The sequence below is a fragment of the Papio anubis genome, chromosome 7 (assembly GCF_008728515.1).
Source record: "Papio anubis isolate 15944 chromosome 7, Panubis1.0, whole genome shotgun sequence".
NCBI classification, from domain to species: Eukaryota; Metazoa; Chordata; class Mammalia; order Primates; family Cercopithecidae; genus Papio; species Papio anubis.
The window spans coordinates 16,491,982-16,516,843 of record NC_044982.1 but is presented as its reverse complement, the minus strand read 5'-3'; the positions used below and the strand labels follow the sequence as shown (position 1 = coordinate 16,516,843).

The 24,862-nt window shown below is 41.6% G+C and overlaps 1 protein-coding gene across 1 annotated transcript in view; it reads left to right on the top strand.

The window, feature by feature from the left end:
- The window catches only part of TDP1 (tyrosyl-DNA phosphodiesterase 1), an 88,467-nt gene extending 80,046 nt beyond the window's left edge, over positions 1-8,421 (top strand). Inside the window, exon 16 of the mRNA XM_003902148.4 lies at positions 8,147-8,421. Coding sequence (XP_003902197.2) covers positions 8,147-8,220 — 74 coding nt within the window. The 3' untranslated portion in view covers positions 8,221-8,421. The remainder of the gene's footprint in view (positions 1-8,146) is intronic.
- Positions 8,422-24,862: the final 16,441 nt, after the last annotated feature.

Below are 24,862 nucleotides of genomic sequence, written 5' to 3'. Positions count from 1 at the left end.
AGGCAAGGTGGCAGGCGCCTGTAGTCCCAGCTACTCGGGAGGCTGAGGCAGGAGAATGGCGTAAACCCGGGAGGCGGAGCTTGCAGTGAGCTGAGATCCGGCCACTGCACTCCAGCCTGGGCGACAGAGCAAGACTCCGTCTAAAAAAAAAAAAAAAAAAATGTTCCAAGGTCCCTTTCCTTCCAGTAAAGTAAGCATTCCCAGGAACTTAGAAGTTTACAACTAGGTATAGTGTCTTAGACCATGGAATGATACATCTTTTATTTGGCCAGCAAGCAGAATGCTTTCCAGTGTTTAAATGAGTTTTGTTTGTTTCTTCAGCATTTCTTTTGAAAGATACATATAATCTCAGGGTATGCTTAAGCTAAAATAATATTTTTTTAAAAAAAATAAAGATACATACAAGAGAGACTGGAGCATTTTATTTAATATTGGTACTGTTTTGTCTTCTACACTGCCTCAGTTGCATGTAGGACAGTATTAGTAATTCAGTATCACCAGTTCATATATAGCCAACATTCCTGAAGAGCCGTATAGACTATAGAAAGGCATTTACCAAGATTGAAAAAGTGAGTGGTTAAGAACATTTGAAAAGCACTTCATTTTAAAAAGTGATCTTCGGCCGGGCGCGGTGGCTCAAGCCTGTAATCCCAGCACTTTGGGAGGCCGAGGTGGGCGGATCACGAGGTCAGGAGATCGAGACCATCCTGGCTGACACGGTGAAACCCCGTCTCTACTAAAAAATACAAAAAAAAAAAAACTAGCCAGGCGAGGTGGCGGGCGCCTGTAGTTCCAGCTACTAGGGAGACTGAGGCAGGAGAATGGTGTGGACCCGGGAGACGGAGCTTGCAGTGAGCCGAGATCCGGCCACTGCACTCCAGCCTGGGTGACAGAGCCAGACTCCATCTCAAAAAAAAAAAAAAAAAAGTGATCTTCAAGCCATTGTAACACCTCCAAGATCTTGTCAGTGGTTTTTTTTTTAAGACAGAAGACTGTACAGAAAGCTTAGCAAAGGAATATACTGCTGTGAATGAAGTAAAGCTCAATGCAAGAGGCTACCAGGTATCTTGAAACCAAGAAAATGATGAAAGGAAAGCAACAACTAAGACTCAGCTACCAGTATTCCTTGCTTGGTGCAGTAGTTGCTGTTTATTCATTCTCTCCACAGATCTCTATTGAGAGCCTATTGTGTGCAGACACCATCTAGGTACTTGGAATATGTTGGCAAACAAGACAGGCACAAATCCTCACTCTCATCAAACTTACATTCCTCTTCCCCTGAAAAATCATACTTAACCAAAGCCATTTTACTAATAGCAGTCATTTTAAAAGAAGCCTTTTTTTTTTTTTTTTTTGAGACGGAGTCTCGCTCTGTCGCCCAGCCTGGAGTGCAGTGGCCAGATCTCGGCTCACTGCAAGCTCTGCCTCCCGGGTTTACGCCATTTTCCTGCCTCAGCCTCCCGAGTAGCTGGGACTGCAGACGCTCGCCACCTCGCCTGGCTATTTTTTTTTTTTTTTTGTATTTTTTTACTAGAGACGGGGTTTCACCGGGTTAGCCAGGATGGTCTCGATCTCCTGACCTCGTGATCCGCCCGTCTCGGCCTCCCAAAGTGCTGGGATTACAGGCTTGAGCCACCGGCCCGGCCTTTTTTTTTTTTAAAGATAGTGTCTCGCTCTGTCACCTAGGCTGGAGTGCAGTAGCATGGTCTCAGCTCACTACAGCCTCACACTGCTGGGCTCGAGTGATACTCCCACTTCAGCCTCCTGAGTAGCTGGCATTACAGTGCGCACCATCATGCCCAGCTAATTTTTAAAAAATGTTTTGTAGAGATGGGGTCTCACTGTGTTGCCCAGGCTGGTCTTGAACTCCTAGGCTCAAGTAGTCCTCCTGCCTCAGCCTCCCAGAGTGTTAAGATTACAAGTGAGAGCCACCACACCTGGCCCAAAGAAGGCTTTTATAAAGCAAAATCACCACCTTTTAAAATCTAACACAAATTTTTTCCATATGTCCCACTTGCTGTGTGACCTTGATTTTGAAGAGGAAGCAAAATAGATCACTGTGTAATCTTAACCTTTCTTCCAAGGGCATCTGCTTTGCACTCTCTTCTTAGCTTATATTCACTTTGTTATATGCTATTGAGACAGTAAAGGGTGAGAAAGTAATGAGCTAAGGGTGAAATAAAGCCTATCTTATTTGGACTTAATAAATTGTATGACTCCTTTAAGAAGTAATTGAACATGCAAAGCTTCAGAGGTATTAGTTATAGTCTATTAAGAAGGTTGTTTCGTTTTCATTATTTTTAAAAAATACATATGAGTCCTTATATAGTATTTTTTCTTTCAAATTTTTGGCATAATTCCAAATTTACAGAACAGTTACAAGAAGAGTACAAAGAATTCCCATATACTCTTTACCCAAGTTCCCCGAATGTCAATATTTTATCACATTTACATCCTCTCTCATATTAACTTTTCTGATCTATTTGAGAGTAGCAAATGTGATGTCATTTTATCCGTAAATATTTTCATTGTATATTTCCTAAAAGAAAGGCATTATCTTACATAACTACAGTACAGTGATCAATATCAGCAGCTAATATTGATTCAAAACTATTCACATTTCGTCAGTTTCCTCAATAATATCCTTTATAGCAAAAGAGAAAGTTATTGAGTTATGTCTCTTTAGTCTCCATTAATTTGGAACAGTTCCACAATTTTTTGTTTCATGACATCAACACATTGCATAGCATAGACCACTTATTTTATAAACTCTGAGGAACATTGTACTTTGGGTTTTCCACTCACTGTTTCTTTATAATTAGACCTAGGTTATGCACTTTTACCAAGAATACCAAAGAAGTAATGTGTTCTTCCTGGTGCATCATATCAGGAGACACATCCTATTGATCTGTCTAATTACTGGTGATGTTAACTTTGATTGATTGGTTAAATTGGTGTTTACCAGGGTGTACATAATTGTTAACAAGTATAATTTGTAAATGTAGTTGTTTAATAGAAGAGGTCCTTTTTTTTTGAGACGGAGTCTCGCTTTGTCGCCCAGGCTGGAGTGTGTGTGGCAATTCATCTCGCTCACTGTAAGCTCCGGCCCTGGGTTCACTTATATTCTCCTGCCTCAGCCTCCGAGTAGCTGGGACTACAGGCACGCACTCACCACGCTTTTTATTTTTTTTTTTTTTTTTTTAGTAGAGACAGGGTTCTCACCGTGAAAGCAAGGCCAGGATGGTTCTCTATCTCCTGACCTTGATCCGCCTCGGGTCTCCCAAAGTGTTGGGATTACAGGCGGACACTCACACCAGCTGAAGAGGTCCTTAAAAGCTGTTTGGCACATGAGGTATGCATAATGTAGATTTAGCACATACATAATATACATAATCCTCCAAAAGGTTTTAAAACCATCGGTTCCTAAATGGTCTAACCATTCTCCCACTGCCTTATTAATTTTAAATAGTCCCCTACATTCAGATAGTAGCAGAATAAACTTCAGTCTAAACCTGTTAGAATTATTGCTAGAGTCCAGAATCATAAAGTATTTTTCTAAGGGAAACAAAGTTGATTGGATTATCCTTTCCAAATAAAATGCACAAAAGGTATATTATTTTAAATTGTTGGTATGGCCGGGTGTGGTGCTCACACCTGTAATCCCAGCACTTTGGGAGGCTGAGGTGGGCAGATCACTTGAGGTCGGGAATTCAAGACCAGCCTGGCCAACATGGTGAAACCCTGTCTCTACTAAAAATATAGAATTTAGCTGGGCGTGGTAGCACGTGCCTGTAATCCCAGCTACTTGGGTGGCTGAGACAGGAGAATCACTTGAACCTGGGAGGTGGAGGTTGCGGTGAGCTGAGATCCTGCCACTGCACTTCAGTCTGGGTGATAGAGCGAGACTCTGTCTCAAAAAAAAAAAAAAAGAAAAAAAATTGTTGATATGTTTCATTTTTAAGGACCTGTTTTTGAAAGGTCTTCAGAAATGAAGTTTTTTTTTTTTTTAATTAAGAACCCAAAACATTTTTTAGAATGATTTTGGCCATCTCCTTTAGTAAAATCTATTTTTGTTTCATAGCGCAAACAGAAGGCTAAAAGTGAACTACGAGTTCAGCTTTTAAAATTACTTTGTAATCAGGAAGCTTAAGGAAATCTAGGATTGAAATTGATTCTTTTGAAATAAATAAGTACTGAGTTTCAGCAAGTTGAATTTATCCTCACACCAGTTAGATGGTTCTGTTCTGCTGTATATAGTCACAGATTAATATGTGCAGTTCACAGAGAAAGGTGTTAATGGGTTTCAGATAACATTGATACCGCAATTACAAATAATTGCATTTCTACTAACTTGGTAAATCAGTGCAAAACACTTTAGAGCTTTCTTTGGCATTTCAAGCTGGCATGTCTCGTACATTCCTGGATTTCAGTGTAGGCCAATGTAAAATGGCATTGGATCTTTCAGGATAATTGGTTCCTCTCTGGCATTCCACCCCGCCCCCACACCCTACTTTACTTATTCCTGGTATAAGAATTAAAAGTGACTGCTCAGGCAAAGACAGTGACAGTGGCTTCTGGAGGTCATACATCAAGTTTTGCGTAGAGATGACAGTGGAAAATGTATGTGTGAGTGTTCAGGCCTGCGGGTGAGAGCAGAGTCGTAAGTCTGGCCATTTCTTAGGGGGTTGGAGAAAAGACCTTATTACCTGGCTAAACAGGATTTTGTACTTCACTTGGATTTATCTGATTATTCAAAAAAAAAGAAACTGTTAAGACCTACATAGTACATAGGGTGACAGTCCTTATCCTCTGTGAATTGAGGGAGGTGAGTAATCGCAATAGCAGCTAGCATTCATTAAGTACTTTTGTGTACCAGGAACTCATATGAGCACTTGGCATGAGTTAATTCATTGTATCCTCACAACCCCATGAGGCAAGTACGATGGTACAATCCCCAGTTTCTAGATGAGGAATCTAGGGCACTCAGAGTAACTTGGTCAAGGCCCCACTGGCAGTCTGGTTCCAGTGCCCACACCCCCTTTCCTGTTACATGGTACTGCCTCCCTGTGGAGGGCTAAGTTCTAGAGTTAACAAAGAGGCAGTAGAGGCACACAGTATGACCACAGGGAGAGATGGGACAGAGACTCTGTATATAAAGAGATCAAAACCGCATGGGCTGTCATTTTCATCCTTCCAACCATGGCCTTAATGTAGGCCTCCTCTTTTTCACCCAGCCTTGCTTGCTTGTTCACCTTCCCAGTTCTGGTCTCCTCCCACTGGAAGCCATCCTCTACGGTGCTACCACGCACATCTGGTCATGACCCTCCCCTCTTTTAAATTCTTCCACTAAAGTCCAGAAAAAAGCCAGCTTCCCATCCCCTGTAGCCTTGAATCCCAAACTCTGACTGCATCAAGATCATCTTTAGAATTTGATAAAAATGCATATTGCCAGGCCACAACCCAGACCTACTGAAACAAGATCTCTGTGCATGTGTCCCTTGGAAATGTTCTCTAACAGGGTGCCCAGCGTTTCTCATGTCAGCCAGGTTAGGGGACTGCTACACAGACATGGAAAAGGTCAGAACTCCACATCTGTGGCATGCCTGCTTGTCTGTTTTCCCCACTGGACTAGAAGCCCTGTGAGGTTTCATGCGTGGCTTATTCCCCTCTATCCATAGCACCTAGCAAATCTCTAGCACCTAGCCAGCATGCAACAAATGTTTTGAATACATGTGCATGAATTATTACAAGGCAAGTTGTCCTCTCATGGGACAATTTAGGAGGATTGCTTAAAGCAGGTTTTCTTCTCAACCGGTGAGTATTAATGCTGATTTCCAGGAGTGATGAGTTAAAAGAACCACAACCACCTTCTTTTCTCCTCCTATGATTATTTTTCTATCTTTGCCTCCAGGTAGTGATGCGCTTTTCAGCCAGCTGTAGACATTCTACTCATTTAAACAGCAGAGTTTAGTTTTTGTATTGGAAAGGCTAAAAACTCAAAAAGCAGAGCTACAGGGAATTTGCCAACAGAGTGGTTACCAGGTCCTTGCTTGGTCATTTATGACCTAATTTTGAGGGAGAGGAGTAAATGCAACAGTGATCTTTAAGTTACTGGCTGAGTGCTAAATGCTTGCATCAAAAATCCTGCATTGCTGAATAGTATGTCTAATAGCACTCATATCTCATATAGCAAGAATCAGGTGTCGTTGGCCTTGGGAATGAAGCAGAGCTGATGTTACCCAACAGAATAGCATACAGGAAAAGATGGGTAATAACAGAAGTCCAAGCACAGATGGAGTTTCCAGTGGAAGAGAGCAAGGGCTTATTGAGGCCAATGAGTGCAATGGGGAGTCAGAGCTGTCAGCCCTGCCAGAGTCTCAGCTTCTTAGGAAACAAACATGCAACACAGACTCAGGTGTATAGCTCTCTAACAAGCTTGTGTAGTTAACAAAGAAGTGTCTGATTTCATGCTTTCAAACCATCCCAAAGCCAGAGACGGAGTGTTCTGATGATTTGCTGCCATCTTTGGTATTTTTTCCCACCTATCCTGCTGGGTGCTGCTGTTCGTATGATGGCTCTGAACAAACAGTGAGGCTGCAAGAAGACAGCAGCAGATACCATTGTTTGCCAGACCTTCCTGTGACCTACCATCTGCCTCTGTTCAAGAGAAAGGGAAAGGTTGCCCCAGAGGCGAGTTTGCAGTTGGGAGACACTACTTTAACTTGGTGGTCCAGGCCAGACCCGCCAAGAGGCAGTTTACAATACGCATTCCAGCCCCTTGAAGTTTCTCTGTAACACTTACCAAGACAATAATATAGGGAGTTATTTTTAATCCTTGTGATGTATTTACGATCTACCCATATTATAGTTCTTTTGAAATGGTTTGACTCTAGCAGTGGCAATGTGTGGTAAAAGTGATTTGTTGAAATGTTTTCAATTTCTGAAACATCAGTTAAAATGAAGAAAAGTTCACATTTATTGAGCACCTACAACAGGAGCTTTCACAGATGTTCTCATTTGTGCTCCACAGTAATCCCTGGCAGTTGCTAACGTAATTAGTTCCCATTCCATAGAGGAGGAACTTGATGCCATAACTCATAGGCCTTCCCTAGGATATTAAGAGGGACGGAGGTAGACTTGACATGGTCCTCAGTGTTCTTTCCATTGTACCATACCCAGGCGTGTTGCTTTCCTCAGCTTTGGTCTACAGTTATTTATACAGAGACCTTCATGTTTCCTAAATTATTAACCCTTAACAATAGAACAAAAACATTTTACAGATGTGACTCTGGGCCTCTTGGTTACATTTGACCAGCTGAGAGCTGCACCCGTGGCTGTACCAACCACTACTGTTGCTTTCTTCTGCTTCCTAAAAGAAGAAAGGAATTGCTGCCCTTTGTTAGGTCTTTTCTGTCTGCCAGATACAATGTCTATGTGGATTTTTCTCAGTCCTCGTGACAGCTCCACAACATAGGTACAGATAAGGAACCTGGGGTTCAGGTTAAAGTGATTTGTCAATGTGACACAGCTAGTAAGTGGCAGCACCAGGATTCACCCCTGTGTCTCTGACTGCCTCCCTGTATTAGTCTGTCCTCACACTGCTAATAAAGACATACTGGAGACTGGGTAATTTATAAAGGAAAGAGGTTTAATTGACTCATCGTTCCACATGGCTGTGGAGTCCTCACAATCATGGTGGAAGGTGAAGGGGAAGCAAGACACGTCTTACATGGTGGCAGGCAAGAGAGAGCTTGTGTAGGGGAATTCCCCTTTATAAAACTGTCAGATCTTGTGAGACGTATTCACTATCATGAAAATAGCATGAGAAAGACCCACCCCCATGATTCAGTTACCTCCACCAAGTCCCTCCCACAACACGTGGGAATTATGAGAGCTGCAATTCAAGATGAGATTTGGATGGGGACACAGCCAAACCTTTTCATTCCCCATGTTCACTCACCCTAGTGTCCTGATAGGAACCTTTGCTAAAAGCTGTTGTCTGAAGGGGGAAAATCTTCTGGGCTTGGTTCAGAAAATATTCTACCACAGTTTAGAGTCAAGCACATAAGTGCTTTTATGCCATCAGGTGAGTGCATTTTCTATGATCCTATTCAAATAAATATTACATAATGTGTTTTTCCCCCAGATCGGCCATGGATATGGAACATTCCTTATGTCAAAGCACCGGATACGCATGGGAACATGTGGGTGCCCTCCTGAGAATCTTGAGGCACTGTGAAATTTAAGTGTAAGACATTGAGCCACAAACATGGAATCTCTTCTTTGTACTGGATGTTCACTTCCCTTAAAGTCTTACTTGTACCCCTACAAAATCTGCAAAGGTCACTCTGATGAATGGATGTTGGTTATACTTTTAATGGACATTAACATTCTCAATAAAAAAAAGTATTATTTTCTTAATCCACTTTTATATGTTTTGGAAAGAAAACTAGTGAACTTCTGTATGCCAAAAATATGTACTGGTTGAGTATCCCCTGTCTGAAATGCTTGGGACCAGAAGTGTTTCAGATTTTGGATTTTTTTGAATTTTGGAATATTTGCAAATGCATAATGAGATATCTTGGGGATGGGACCCAAATCCAAACACAGAATTCATTTATGTTTCATATACACCTTATAGACAATAACCTAAAGGTGGTTTTATATATTTTAAGTAATTTTATGCATGAAACAAAGTTTTGACAGCCTTTTGACCGTGATTCATCACATGAGGTCAGGCATGGAAATTTTCACTTGGAGCATCATGTCAGCACTCAAAAAGTTTTGGATCTTGGAGCATTTCAGATTTTCAGATTAGGGATGCTCAGCGTGTATAGATATAAAATTATCCTCACAGTGACTTAGAATCTCTTGGTGCTGTCAGCTGTTGGGAACTGAAGATTGACTTTGTGCTTCCACCCTCCATCCAGAAAGGCACCCTTCATTCCACCAGAACTTTACCCAGGAAGAACGTGATCATTTCCTTTTTCACCCATGCCCTCTCTCAGCTTTCTGAGTACGTCTTGTGGGGTCGCTGGAGGTGATCCTAGGGGATGCCCGTAGGATCTGTCTCAGAGACTGATGTGCCGTTTCAGTCCCCTGCAGCTAAGAATTGTATTGACTGTCCTCACAGCAGCTTTTCATAGCTTTCAGCTTCAGCTTTACGAGGCTTCTCCCTGGCACCCTGCTGGCTGCCTCACTGCTTAGTCCCACCAAACCCAAACACCTGCCCAGGGTAAATGAGTGTCTCTTCTATCCTCAGAAATTTCCATAGAGAACAGCTCATAGAAACATCCAAAAGCACACAAGTATTTTGGGAAAAATCCTAAAAGGTGACTTAATTTGGTGCCTTAAATTCACCAGTGAGGAAGCTAAGGCCTAGAAGGTTAAGGGTGTCCCCAGGGCCACACAGCCAGCTGGGCTCAGAGCTTCAGTGTCTTTGTGCTTTGTGTGCATTGCGTTCTCCCTAGAGTGCTTTAGACCTTGTTTGTTTTCTTCTGCATGAGGCTGATTTCCAGTTTGTCATCAACCTCTTTATCTTATAATTTAAAAGGATAGAGTTGAATGTTAGTCTTGAAAGATTTGCTAAAGTAGTCTTTCAAATGTTCCTCAGAGGCCTAGGATTTTCCAAAAGTACCTTAGGAACCTTGTAGGCTGCAGTGGGGGTGTGGCGATAAAGGAGGAGGCAGGGAGACAGGGCTGCAGGGCCTCCCACCTTCCCACAGACAAGCTCTGCTTTATCTGTTTTACATACTGGGATTCTGTAAAGGATATTATCTGGGGTTTTGCATGTGTTTGTCTGTGTTCAGCTTTTTAAAAATAAACTTGAAAAGCTACTGAATTAATTTAACCAGTTTATTTTGCAGGTAAGAAAACTAAGCCTTAAACCTTTTGTGACCCTCCCCTCTATGAACGAAAACATTCCAACTCAACATCAGATGAGCCCAACAGCCATAAAAGGAAACAGGGAGAGCCCGGGGCTGGTAGTGAAAGCCGACATCATGGTGGGGCTGGCACGGCAGTTTAATCCGAGTGTCCAAAGGACTGTGGCAAAGAATGCGATTCTCACCATGCACTGGTCCCACCCAGGTTGGGGCAGGGGCAGCATAGGCTTCTGGGTAGTGCCAGGCAAGCCTCGCAGTCAGCAGGGCATCCTCATCACAGCTGCAGTCAGTTGGCCTGCTCTGGAGCAGGACCCAGCTAATCAAGATGATGGTGGCAGATTGACAGCTAGACAATGACTGTGTAGGGTCACATGGGTACATTGCTTATCTGATCCACATAACAGCACAAGGAGGCGGATTGGCAAAGTGGGTCAGAGCTCAGAGCTGGAGTCAGGTGGCCAGGGTTTGAATCTCAGCTCTGCCACTTACTGGCTGTGCAGACTAGACCAAGTTATGTAACTTCTCTGTGCCATGGTCCCCCACCTACAAAATGAAAGAGGTGGTAATAATACCCTTTGTAGAGGGTTGATGTGTCTGGTGACTTAGTACCTATAAAGTGTTAAGCCACACCCGCACAGCATGAAAATAGTACAAGTGCTTGCTGCTGTCACTGTTACAGGTAGGTCATTAGGATTGTCTGTATTTTCCAGAAGGAAATTCAAAAGGTAAAATGCTTGTCCAAGGTCATGCTTCTAGAAAATGTGCTTTAGCAGCACCTGAACTCAGGTCAGACAGCACCCAAAGCCTCTTCTGCTAACTGCTGGACTGTACAACCAGAGCTCCTGGGCAGTGTGGTAGGCTATATGTAAGGAGATGGACTGTTTTTTCCCCCAATCTATTGTGGATAACATTTTTAGAATATAAAGTCAGGTGCTTAGATTGTCTCAACACTGTCAATTGCTATGGAAGTTTCTGAATGCTTGCTTTGACTTTCTGAACTCAGCACCAGTCGGCCTTGCTGAGTCTCCATTTCCAGATGGGCCCTCCCAGGCCTAGAGGAGTACTACTCCAAGTCTGGCAGTAGTACTCACACTTGGAATAGTATTCCTCTAGGCCCTGGGGGGGCCCACCTGGACATGGAGAGAGAAGTTCTGCAGAATGGGCTGAATAGATAACATTGAAGTCACATTAGGGAAAGTCATGGTCAAGGAATTTACACTTGGTAGGTGTCCAGGCCCAACCCCTGACACCAGTGCTGTGCCCCTTGCCAAGCTGAGGGGCCTAGGGAACGGCAGGGCTGAGCCAGGCCACTGGGGGTAGGGTCACTACCCTGTGCTTTCTGGCACAGCTGATGGCACACATGGGAAGTTAAGTAACTCCCCAAGAATAATCAAAAACACGTGGGAACACAGAAAACAAGCAGTTCTACTCAGAGGTCTTTTCTTTTTTCTTTTTTTTCTTTTTTTTAGGAGGGGGTGGGAGGGGTGGGGACTGACCACAGCATGCCTAATGTTTTTGAGGAAACTGTGCTTCTATCCTTCTCCCATTGAGGTTTAACAGTTACTTCTCCCTAACTGAGGAAACCCTCACCTCTGCTCTGTTGGCATGAAGCTGCATGCCCCTGATTTGGAAGGCTGTATTTTTCCACCTAACAGTAACAGCTTATGTTTCCTGAGTTCTTCCAGTGTTTCAGTGCCTGTGCCTGAGTGCTTTACACTTAATCCTCCCATCAACCTCCTGAAGAATATACCATTATTAGCCCTATTTTCCTTCTTTCCTTTTTTCTTTTCTTTTTTGGATAGAGTCTTGCTCTGTCACCCAGGCTAGAGTGCAGTGGCACAATCTCAGCTCACTGCAAACTCCACCCCCCGGGTTCAAATGATTCTCCCAAGTAGCTGGGACTACAGGCACCTGCCACCACGCCCAGCTAATTTTTCTATTTTTAGTAGAGACGGGCTTTTGCCATGTTGCCCAGGCTGGTCTTGAACTCCTGAGCTCAAGCCATCTGCCTGGCTAGGCCTCCCAAAGTGCTGGGATTACAAGCATAAGCCACCATGCCCAGCCTTATTAGACCTATTTTACAGATGAGGAAACTGAGGTTCAAGGGAGTTAAATAACTTAAAGCCCCCAGTAAGCAATGGAACCAAGACTCTGCTGTCTCGAAAGTGCACACCTTCCTGCATCGCACTACACACAAGTTGAGCTTGGTTTTCCTGGATTCTTTAGTGGAAGTTATATAGTTATCCCTAATATAAATTACGTGATTTCCAGTGTGAATATGGTACTAACTCCATATTATGCCTAGGTCAGATCATCTTACAAAATCTTTGAAAAATTTTCCAAGTTTAGTAGCCTACTTATTTCAAGCAAATCCAGGACAAAAGAGTACCATAAACTGTACAATTTCTTATTGTGTTTTTATCAACTAGTAAGTTAGGTGGCCATTGCTTATATAATAGGATTCACACATCCAAAAAATGAGAGATCAAAGGTGGTCTGTGGCCATATGCTCCTGGGAATGTCAGCAATGACATGACCAAAGCCTCCCTGGAGGCTGGTGATCAACTCTGAGCCTGGTCTGTGTCCACTGGTCCTTGAGCATTAACATTGGCCAGCCAGCACTGAGCACTTTGTGCCAGGAACTCTTCTATGTGTTTTGTGTTTATTTAATTTTCATAACCTTATCAAGGATGTACCGTCATTATCCCCATTTACAGACAGAAAAATTACAGTTATTTTTGAAAAGTCGCATAGCTGGCAAGTGGTGGAGCTGGAATTTGAACCCAGGCATTTTAGCTCCAGAGTCATCCTATACTGCTCTGAGGATCCAGGCAGCAGATGTTCCCAAGGTCCAGCCAAGGGGCAGGCGATATGGTTTGGCTGTGTCCCCACCCAAATCTCATCTTGAATTGTACCTCCCATAATACCCACATGTCGTGGGAGGGACCTGGTGGGAGGTAACTGAATCATGGGGGCGGGTTTTTCCCATGCTCTTCTTGTAATAGTGAATAAGTCTCATGAGAACTAATGGTTTTATAAATGGGAGTTTCCCTGCACGTGCTCTCTTGCCTGCCACCATGTTAAGATGTGCCTTTGCTTCTCCACCATCTGCCATGATTGTGAGGCCTCCCCAGCCACGTGGAACTGTGAGTCCATTAAACCTCTTTTTCTTTATAAATTACCCAGTCTCGGGTATTTTTTCATAGCAGTATGAAAATGGACTAATACACTTGGCATACGTGATATGTAACTATATATACAAGACTGGGTACGCCTTCATCCACTGTAACAGCAAATCATGGTTGACGTGACAGAACCAACTAGCAGCACATAAAGTCACCCACTAAATGTCGCATCAATATGCAGGACTGAGCCACTGAATTATTAAAGCCAGACCTGCAAGTAGAGTGGGCTCCTTTCAGGTAAGAGCATCAAGGGCTGAACGCTTTGCACTGTTAAGTATGATCTATTAAATTTTCTGAAACCCACCGTTTTTGTTGACTCGCTAGGTCTAAAGCACAGCGCTGGAGGAATGAGACCAGTGTCAGAAGAGAAGGCAGCATGGGAGATACCAGAGATGGGGAGGGCAAGAGGCAGCCCACAGTAGCAGGTGGTAGGTGGTGTGCAGACACAGGGCAGAGCCTGCAAGTCTTGGTGCAACTCCTGTCCCATATTTCACAGAGTTCCAATCAAGTCTGTTTTAAAGCAGAATTCAACTGATGTGTATAAATTATATTTTATTCACAGTAGGCCTAGAAGAAGCTCCGCAGTCTGACCAACTTTATGGTTCATGTATCTAAGGCACGTTTCAGTGTCTCCTGTTCCCTTTGTAGCAAGGTTTTCAAAGAGCCCCTTGCATTTTTTTTTTTTTTTAAAGAGATGGAATCTTGCTCTATCACCCAGGCTGGAGTGCTATGGCACGATCATCACTCACTGTGGCCTCAAGCAGTCCTCCCGCCTCAGCCTCCCCAATAGCTGGGATTACAGGCGCAAGCCACCACATGGCGTCCACTGCTTTTATTAAGAACTGGAAGGCATCTGGATCAGTCTCCTTTTTCAATACACACAAAGAGAAGCTTAGAAAGGAAAGGCAAAGGGGAAATTGCATCCATGGGGCATTTATTATGGGTAACTTAAATCATAATTTATGATCATAGGTAATTGTATATATATCTTCACACAATGGGGCAGGTGATACTATCTTCATTTTATTATATAGAGGGAAAAATAAGGTTCAGGGTTACACAGCTGGTTAATGAACAAGATCTGTGCCCCATCTGAGGTGCTAAGTCTGTCCTAGCTAAGCCAATGCTATCCCTTTCTGGACCTGAGGACGTAGATGATGCTACTGAATATGCCCTGGATAGCTATTTGCTCATAGGTTCTTTAGAAATTAACATGACAACTGAATGCTGATTTTGTTCTCATATAATTGACATTACTAACATTTAAAAGCCTCAAATGTTTGCTATTCAATATTTTATGAATATTTTTATGAAAGAATACATTAGGTTTCTTTTATGGTTACGAGAAACCAGGTTAATGTACAATGAACAAAAGTCTGGCCAGTGTGCTGGAGCCAGGGAATCCCTAATGTAACAGACTGTCTCCAACTTTCAGCTCTGCTTTCCAGAATATGGGCATCATTCTCAAGCAAGCTCTCCACACGTGGAGGCCAAGATTCCCCCATGGCGCTAGAATCCCATCTTTCTTCCAGCTCCACAGCCCCAGCAAAAGTCCCTGGACACATGGGATTGGCCATCTTGAGTCACAAGTCCGTTCCTGATCCAATTACTCCAGATCCTGGGGCTGCCCCTGATGGGGAGGGAGGGAGCAGATAGGAAGTTCTCCAAAGGGAGGCAGAAAATGCCCGATGTCTCCTCCAGGGTGAGAAGCGTTTCTAGCTGACCTATTAATATTGCACCACAGAAACCTTATGCCTCTTAAATAATTTGTGCAAACTTGTAGAATTTATTGAAAAGCAAAAGGAAACCAAGTAGAGAACTATTTTTTAAAGTTTCTTGAAAAAGCCGCATAAATTAGTGAACCCTTGTGTCCTACAACAGTGATTTTTTAAACTATAGGTCACCACCCTTTAGTGAATCCTGAAATCAATTTAAGGGTCATGACCAGCACTTTTTTTTTTTTTCTTGAGACAGGGTCAGCACTGTCCCCCAGGCTGGAGTGCAATGGTGCAATCATAACTCACTGCAGCCTTGACCTTCCAAGCTCAAGCAATTCTCCTGCCTCAGCCTCCCGAGTAGCTGGGACTACAGGCACACACCACCACACCCAGCTAATTTTGGTTGTTTTTTTTTTTTTTTTTTTTTTTTTAGTAGTGACAAGGTTTTGCCATATTGCCCAGGCTGGTCTGGAACTCCTGGAGTAAGCCACTGTGCTCACTCCATGACCAGCACTTTTTAATGAAAATATCTGTGTGTAGCACACAATGGACTGATTTTTGCTTCAATGTACATATCTATGTGTGTGTTCCTTTCCAGGTTCCCTCATTCATCCACCCTGAATGAAGACAGATACTCACCTGGTCATGGCCTGAGATCCAACCAAAGCCTGAGAGGTGACTCAGCCACAAGACACTCAGGGTTCATTAGAATTGTCTAGTCCCAGCTCTGCTTCCTCCAAGCTGTGAGACCTCGAGGCACTGCAGTAACGCCTCTGAGTCTTCCTGTTCTCATTTGAAGGACAGGACTAATACCTGTCCTTCCTGCCTCATGGGGTTGTTACAAGGATCAAATGAAGCGGTGCTCTTGACCAGTGGCAAGAACTTCAGAAATGTGGGTTGTAATGATTTGTATTTGTTAGCCGTAAATAAAAGTGCTTGGAACCAACTGGCAGCCTCTGGGGCAATTAAGTGTAGAAAATAAAACCCATGCCTTTTGGAAACTAGCATTCTTCCACATATATTGCTTCCAGACTACTAAATGGAAGTTGTTTCTGGAAGATGGATAGATTTAAAAATTTTGGCCTTGGAGCCCCTTTTTGCATCCCACAGAAAGGGGCTCCGCTCACAAGGAAGTCTTCACCCCTAGACTGAGCCTCCCAGAAGCACACCCTGAACAACTCTGCAGAGCTAACCAGTGCACTTCCTGTCCTGCAAGTACCGTTACTGATACCTGCTGCCTCCCAGAAAGAAGTGGCAGCATCTGATTGGTGGGGTTGGGGGAATTAGGGAATGCATGTTAATGTGAACCCCAAGAGTGAGTTGATAGCTGGTGAAGAGGGAGAAGGTAGAGGTGAGGGCCTTTAGGTTGGCCGGCTGGGCTGGCCTCGCAGTCAGTAAAGCCCCTCATACAGAGCCACTCATCTCCTGCTGGGAACCACTGACCTTTTGGTTCAGATGCCTGATATAAACTCACCCATATGGGAGGGGAGGATCTGAATGGGTAGGAGGAAGCAGGGAAAGTTACTAGGACAGATAGATTCTAAGGCTTATCTGAAAGGAAGGAAGGAGTTGTGATGTGCTACCTGGGAGGTCCGAGGGAGAAGGGCCTGGGCAGTGTGCACCGCTGGTGAGGGTGTGAAAAATGGGCTGGTGACTGGCCACCGAATGGCTTGGGGAGAAGTGGCCGGAGAGAGGGTCACCTGTGTGGTGGGAAGGGTCGGACAAGTGTTTTTACATGTTATGAGAATGTCTACGTTTGACACGAGAAACTCCTAAGTTTGCAAAGAAAGGATACACAGCCGCCTTCCTTTGATATCAGAAACAACATGCTGGGGATTAAAAATAATTACTTGGCCAAGAACCTTACCATTTGCCAGAATGCATCCATGCAGTAAATATTTGGATGTCTATTACGTGCCTGGCATGTCCCACTTCACCCACAGGAGGAAGTCCATTTTATAAATGAAACTGAAGCTCAAAGAAGTATGTGAATCTGTCTGAGGTTTCAGTCTTCTTAAAGATGAGAGCAAACTTCTGCTTCTTGTTCTCCTCTAATACCATAGCACACTCAAGAAATGAGCATCTTTAGTTGTGCTTGGATTGGCCGAATCTGCCTTTAGGTAGAGGAGCAGACTTAATGGCTTTAATGAGCCACTTAACTACTTTCTAGAGACAACCTGGAGATGCTTTTGAAGAGCCCAGTCTGAGACCTGGTTCCATTTTTCCATTCCTTCTGTGTCCCTGCCCCCAACTCCCCCAGAACACATTTGGCAGTGAAGGGGCTCCAATTCCTGTTCTTGGGAGTGGCACCCACTTGTGCTCAGAGTAGACTTAAGTGGCTTGAAAGTAAGTGCAAGGGTCGGGAGAAGGACTTGACTGCATGAGGGAACTTTTAGAGGTTATAGAAATGTTTCTACCGTAATTGTGGCGTTGGTAACATTTAATAAAACTTGAATTATATACTAAATTGGTAATTTTTATTGGATATAAATTATAGTTCAATAAAGCTGATTTTTAAAACACTCAGTGTAAGTCCTGATATGTGCATTTGTGGTATGTAAATTCTACATCAGAAAGGAAAAAACTAAACAGTTGTTGAATTCCAGTTAATGACACACATGCTGAAGTATTTAGGGGCAAGTATATGGATGTCAGCAGTTTACTCTGAAATGCATAAGATGTAAGATATATTAATGGACAAGTAGATACATGATCAAGCAAGTATAGAAAAATTTAATTGTCCAATCTCAGTGGTCAATTTGCAAGCTGCCATTGTAAAATTCTTTGATATGTTTGAAAATGTCATTATACAATGTTGGGGGAAACCAGGTGACTTCAGGTTTTTCGCAGAGCCAAAGAGTTCCTATTGGACCAACTCTTTAGCAAATAAAAACTGTAAGCTCTGGAAAAAAAAACCTTCTTTAAAAACCAACTTCTTAAGATACTGAAATAGACCAAAAGCAGGCAGATACTGGAGAGGAGTCAGTAACTGGAGAACGAGCGCCGGACTGTGTGAGTTTACTGTTTTTTACCACCGTTAGCCTGAGGCCAGGTGTCCATGCACCTTGCAGGACAGGTAAGCTCCTGTGTACAATCTACAGTCTCGCTGGCTTGAGGAACCAGAGTAGAGTTCAGAGCACCACAGCCTCTCAAGAGTAAAGGGGGAAATAACAGAAAAGCAAGCTAGAGAGGGGATTCCTAAATTCTGTATATAAACTGCCCAAATCTCTAGCTGACCACTGAACTATGCATGCAGGACTAAGGCTAAAAGAACTGAACTAAAAGTTGAACTACTTCCCACTGCAGGGGAGACAGTTTTATCGCTGAGTTCAACCAAGTTAACTGCATGTTTTAAAATAATTCTTTTCAGAGGAATATAAGAGAATCCCGAGTTTCTACAATACAACATAAATTATACACTAAATACAATGTCTAGGATACAATCCAAAATTACTCACTATCTGAATAAAAAAATTTTGCCTCATTCTCAAGAGAAGAGACAAAGGAGATCAACCCCAAGAAGTTCTAGTCAAAGCTATTAAAGCAACTGTTAAAACTCTGCAAGACTGTAAAAAAAAAAAAAAGTTCAAATAGTAATGGCCGAAAAAACTCCCAAATTTGGTGACAGACATAAATTTACAGATTCAAGAAGTTCAGTGAATAATAAGCAGGATTAATACAAAGAAAACCCCATCTAGATGCATCATAGTCTACTGAAGACCAAACTTAAAGAGAAAACATTGAAATCAGCAACAGGAAACTAGGGAGTAATGATTTAAATGACTGCTGACCTCTCTTTAGAAACATTGGAGGCCAGAAGACAGTGCAACATCGTCTTTAACATGCCGAAAGGAAAAAAACAAAAAGTCACCCCAGAGATCTGTATCTAGCAAAAATATATTTCAAGAATGAATTAAACAAAAAAAAACTAATATTTTCAGATAAAAGGAAACTAAGAGAATTTGCAGATCTAAATTACAAGAAATGCTAGAGGAAGTTCTTCAGGCTAACAGCAGATTTTACCAGAGGGAAACTCAAATCTTTAAGAAGGAATAAAAGCCACTGAAAATAGTAAACATCCGACTAAATACAAGGGATGTCTTCTTTCTTTCTCTTTAAACTTTGTATTACTGTTTAAAGTAAACAATAGGCAGGCATGGTGGCTCACACCTGTAATCCTAGCGCTTGGGGAGGCCAAGGCAGGTGTATCACGAGAACAACAGATCGAGACCATCCTGGGCAACATGGTGAAACCCCGTCTCTACTAAAAATAAAATTAGCTGGGCATGGTGGCATGTGCCTGTAGTCCCAGCTACTCGGGAGACTGAGGCAGGAGAATAGCTTGAGCCCAGGAGGTGGAGGTTGCAGTGAGCCGAGATTGCGCTACTGCACTCCAGCCTGGCGACAGAGTGAGACTCCATATCAAAAAAAAGTAAGTAAATAAAAATTGGTGGGATTTTAGCATATGTAGATAATTTGAATGACAATCATGGCATAATAGATGCAGAGAGGGGAAAAGGAAAGGACCCTTTACAGTAAGCTATCTGTATTTTATCCAAAGTGATACAATGTTAGTTAGCTCTTAGAGAGCTGTGAAACGTTCATCCCTAGAGCAACCACTTAATGTAAAGATAGAGCTAGAAAGCCAATAGATAAAAATGTCTGCTCTGAGAAAGACACTATTAAGAGAATAAAATGACCAGCCACAGACTGGGAGAAAATATTTGCACAACAGTTATCTGATAAAGCCCTGTTAACCAAAATATACAAAGAATTTTTACAATTCAACAATGAGAAAACAATGAGATTAAAAGATGGGCCAAACCAGGAGTTTGAGACCAGTCTGGGCAGCAAGGGAAAAAAAAAAACTTGGCATGGTGGTCCATGCCTGTAGTCCCAGCTACCTGAGAGGCTGAGGCAGAAGGATCACTTGAGCCTAGGAGTTCAAGGCTATAGTGAGCTATGATCGTGCCACTGAATTCCAGCCTGGGCAACTGTCCCTTAAAAAGAAATAGGCTAGAGACACCTCACCAAAATATACAAGTGGCAAATACACATAGGAAAAGATGCTCCACACATCATATGTCATCAGAGAAGTATAAATTAAGACAATGAGATACCACTACACATTTATTAGAATGGCCAAAATCCAGAACACTGACATCACCAAATGCTGGCAAGGATATCGAGCAACAGCAACTGTCATTTATTGCTCATGGGAATACAAAATGGTACAGCCACTTTGGAAGACAATTTGGCAGCTTCTTATAAAACTAAATATAGTTGCCATATGATCCAGCAATTGCACTTCTTAATATTTACCCAAAGGAGTTGAAAACTTATGTCCACACAAAAACCTGCACACAGATGTTTATAGCAGTTTTATCCATAACTGTCAAAACTTGGCAGCAACCAAGATGTTCTTTAATAGGTGAATGGATAAATAAGCTGTGGTACATCCAGATAATTGAATATTATCCAGCGCTCTTCAGAAAATGAGCTGTCAAGGCATGAAAAGACACAAGAGGAATCGTAGATCCACGTTGCCAGGTGAGAGGAACCAATATGAAAAGACTACATACTGTATGATTATACCTATGTGACATTCTGGAAAAGACACAACTTTGGAGACAGTTGAAAGACCAGAGGTTGCAGGAGTGGAGGTGGTAGGATGAATAGGCAGAGTCTAGAGGATTTTTAGGGCAGTGAAGCTACTGTGTCTGATACTATAATGATGGATCATGTCATTATACATTTGTCCAAACCCCTACAATGTACAGTACCAAAAGTGCACCCTAATACACACTATGGACTTCAATAATGTGTTAATGTAGATTCATCAGTTATAACAAATGGACCATTCTGTTGGGAGATATTGATAGTGGGGGAGGCTATGTGTGTGTGTGGGACCAGGAGTATTTGGGAAATGTGTACCTTCCTCTCAATTTTGCTGTGAACTTAAAACTGCTCTGAAAAATACTCTATTAACTAAAAAAGACCCAGTTAATCCAAAAGATGTCAGGAAAGGTGGAACAGAGAAGCCAAAAATAGTGGGGACAAACTAGACAAATAGTAAAATGGTAGACTTAAGTCCAGTCGTATAAACAACTACATTAAATGTAAATGGTCTCTATCTGCACTAGGATGGCAGCCACAGGCCACGTGAGATACTTGTTAATTGACATTAAATAAAATTTAAGTCAGTCTCTTCATTGCACTAGCCACATTTTAAGTGCTCAGTAGTGACTCCCGTATTTCACTAGTATATTGAACAGCACAGATAGAAAATATTTCCATTATCACATAAATTCTATTGACCAGCATTGGTCTGGTCAATCATGGAGATTATCAGAACTGACACAAATCCCCCGAAAAAGACCCAACTGCATGCTGTTCACAGCAAGTCCACTTAAAATACGTAAACTATGCAGATAAGTTAAAAGTAAATGGATGGGAAAAGATACCATGCAAATGTCAAGCAGAAGAATGTGGTGACTGGATTAATATCAGATAAAGTAAACTTCAAGGCAAAGGGTATTACCAGAGATAAAGAGGGACATTTCATATTAATAAAAGGGTCACTACACCAGGAAGATAAAATAATTATCAATACATATGTTTAATAACAGCTTAAAAGTACATGAAACAAGTGACATAAAGGTAGAAATAGATGATTACATAGAGCTGGTGATTTTAAATAGTCCTCTCACCAATCAATAGAATACATAGAGCAAATGTCAGTAAAGATAGATCGTATAAACACCATCAATTACTTTTAACTGACATTTATAGAACACTATAGCCAACAACTGCAGAATACACATTCTTTTCAAGTGCACATAGTACATTCACTAAAATAGACCATCTGGCTGGACCATGAAATAAGTCTCAACAAATTTAGGAAGATTGAAAACATACTGAATATGGTTCTCTGAACACACTGGAAATAAGTTAGAAATAAATAATGTGTCCTTTTTAAACTCCAGATATTTGGAAATTAAGCAACACACTTTTAAATAATTCATGTGCCAAAAAAAATCAGAAAATAATTTGAATAAAATATGAAAATACAATATACCAAAATTTTTAGGATGGAGCTAGCACCAGGCTAACAGGGAAAGGTAAAGTTTAAAAATACTAATGAGACAGCCAGGTGGGAGGGGGTCGCTGGAGAAGCTCCAACCAGCCTGTCCACTGAGGTGGAGCTGGAGCCTGGGGAAGTTCAGGACCCTTGCAGCAGGGAGGAGCCCGACCCCTCCTCTTCCTGTGTGGAACCTGGGATTCAAGCTAAGGGCGGGAAGCGCTGTAGCAGGGACTCTGGTCTAGAGAGAGTCCCTGCTTCTCCCTTTTCTTCCTTTTCACCCAATAAAGTCCTGCTTTACCCTTCAAACCCTCCGCCAACCTAAATTTTCATGGTCGCAGGACGGACAAGGACCCCATCTTTAGCTGAACTAAGGAAAAGTCCTGCAACACTAACATTAGCAAAGAAGAAAGGTCTAAAATTGGTGATCTAAACATCCACCATAAGAAGCTAGAAAAAGAAGAGTAAATTCAGAAGTGGAAGAATAAAAAGAATAGAGTGGAAACCCCAAGTACAACTTATCCCAGATATGCAAAATTGGCTTAACTAACATTAGAAAGGCAATCAATGAAATACAACATATTAACAGAATAAAGGAGAAAACTATATGATCATCACCATAGATGCAGATAAGGCATTTGAAAAATTCAGTACTCATTCATGCTTCATTAAAAACAAAAAACTCAGAAAACTAGAAACAACAATAAAAGGAAACTTCCTTAATCCGATAGTTCCTATGAAAACCCCACAGCTAACATTATATAAATGATGATAAAAGGAAAGTTTTCTCCTAAGATCATAAGACAAGGATATCTGCTTCCACTTCTATTGAATAATATACTGAGGCTCTAGCCATTGCAGACAAGAGGGGGAAAAGATGATAAAGATCAGGAAGAAAAAAGCAAAACTTGTAGATGACATGATTATTTACAAAAAAAACTCCTAAAGGAATCAACAAAACATGTACAACTGATGAAATGTAGCAAGGCTGAAGAATTCAAGTACTTTTGCAACAATCGTGTATTTTATGGACTACAGCAAACAACTGAAAAGTAAAATTTTGAAATTCCATTTACAATAACATTAAAAGAACATAAAATACTTTAGAATGAATTTACAAGAGATGTGCAAACTCTCCAATATGAAAACTTGGTTAAGAAACCCTAAATAAATAGAGGAATATACCTCTTTCATGAATTGTCAAGATGTTCTTTCCAAAATCCAGCACAATCCCAGAAATCAAGATCCCACAGCTTTTTTGATGAAATTAAGCTGATTCTATGATTTTTTAGTGGAAGTGTAAAAGTTTTATAACATTCAAAGAATCTTGAAAAAGGAGAGCAAAGTTAGAGGACTCAATTATAGTCCCACTAAAGACCTACCATAGAGTTATAAGTAATGTAAATCCTGTGTTATTAGCGTAAGGGTGGGCAAATAATGAACAAACTAAATTCCTGAAACTCAGGCATATTTATCTTTTCAACAAATAGCATTGGAATAACTGGAAATCCACCTGGACAAAATGACCTTTGACTCTTCCCTCATACCATAGAGAAACAAATGGATCATAGACCCAAATATAAAAGTGTGGGGAGACAGAAAACCTATGCAACCTTGAAGGAGGTAATGATTTCTCAAAGGGCACCAAACATACAGAAAACATATTTAAGAAAATAAATGAGAAAATAAATAGGCAAATCAGAGGTAGAAATATCTGCAAGATATGTAGCTGAGAAAGGACTGGTATCCTGCATATATAAAGGATCTCTATAACTCAGTAACAGAGAAACTAATTTTATAAGTGGGCAAAATATTTCAACAGAAAATTCACAAGAGAAGGTACACAAGTGGCCAGCAAGCACATTAGGGAAATGCAAATTAAAACCACAGTGAGATATCGCTACATCCACCAGTATTTTTAGACATCAGGGAAATGTAAATTAAAACCACAGCAAGATATTGCTACATCCACCAGTAGTTTTAAAATTAAAATGACTGATACTGCCAAATGTTGACAAAGATACGGAGCATCCAGAACAATAATTGTACACTGTCAGTACAGCTGCTTTGGGAAAATGTCGGGCAGTTTCTCATAAAACGAAATACATACGTACCCTCTGACCCAGCAATTCCACTCCTAGGTCTTTACGTAAGAAATATGAAAACATATGTCTACATAGGTGTACAAGAATGTTCCTAACAGTTTTATTTATGATGACCAAAATTTTATAACAGTTCTCCTTTCTATCAATAGAAGGAGAAAGAATAAAACTATGGTATATCCAAACAATGAAAAACTAGCAATAAAGAGGAAGGAATTACTAAGATATATAACATGGGTAAATCTCAAAAACATGTTTTCCACAAGAGAGTACATACCGGCATGATTCCATTTATATGGAGATTTAGAACAAAAAAAAAAAAAACTGAGTTCTATAAAAGCGAAAGTAATCGATGGCAGAAAAATTCTGAACAGTGGTTTCCTCTGGAGGAATGTGGGTGGGGAGTTACAGGGAAGGGACTTCGGGGAACTCTGACCTGTTGGTGATGTTTGGTTGGTAGGTTGGATAGGTGATTTGCAGAGGTGTACGCATTTGTCAGAACGCACCTAATGATACACTTAAGATTTATGCATTTCACTGTATGTAAATTTTATCCGAAAAGGAAAAAAATTCTGTAAGTAAATATTGAACCCTACGTAGTGATATGCAGGCAGAAGTACTGGGGATGAGGGCGAAAGTCTACCAAGCTCTGCAGCTTACTCTGAAATGCATCCAAACCAGATGGGTTGATGGACGGACAGAGGGACGGATAGGTATCTAATAAATCAAGTATAGTAACATGTTAATTGTAGAATCTAGGTGGTGGGTATACGGGTGTTCACTGTAAAGTTCTTTCAACTTTTAGAATGTTTGAAATTTTTCATAATAAAATGAATTTAAAAGGTAATTGCGGTACTCACCCTGGGTGTATACACAGGCACCTATTCTCGCG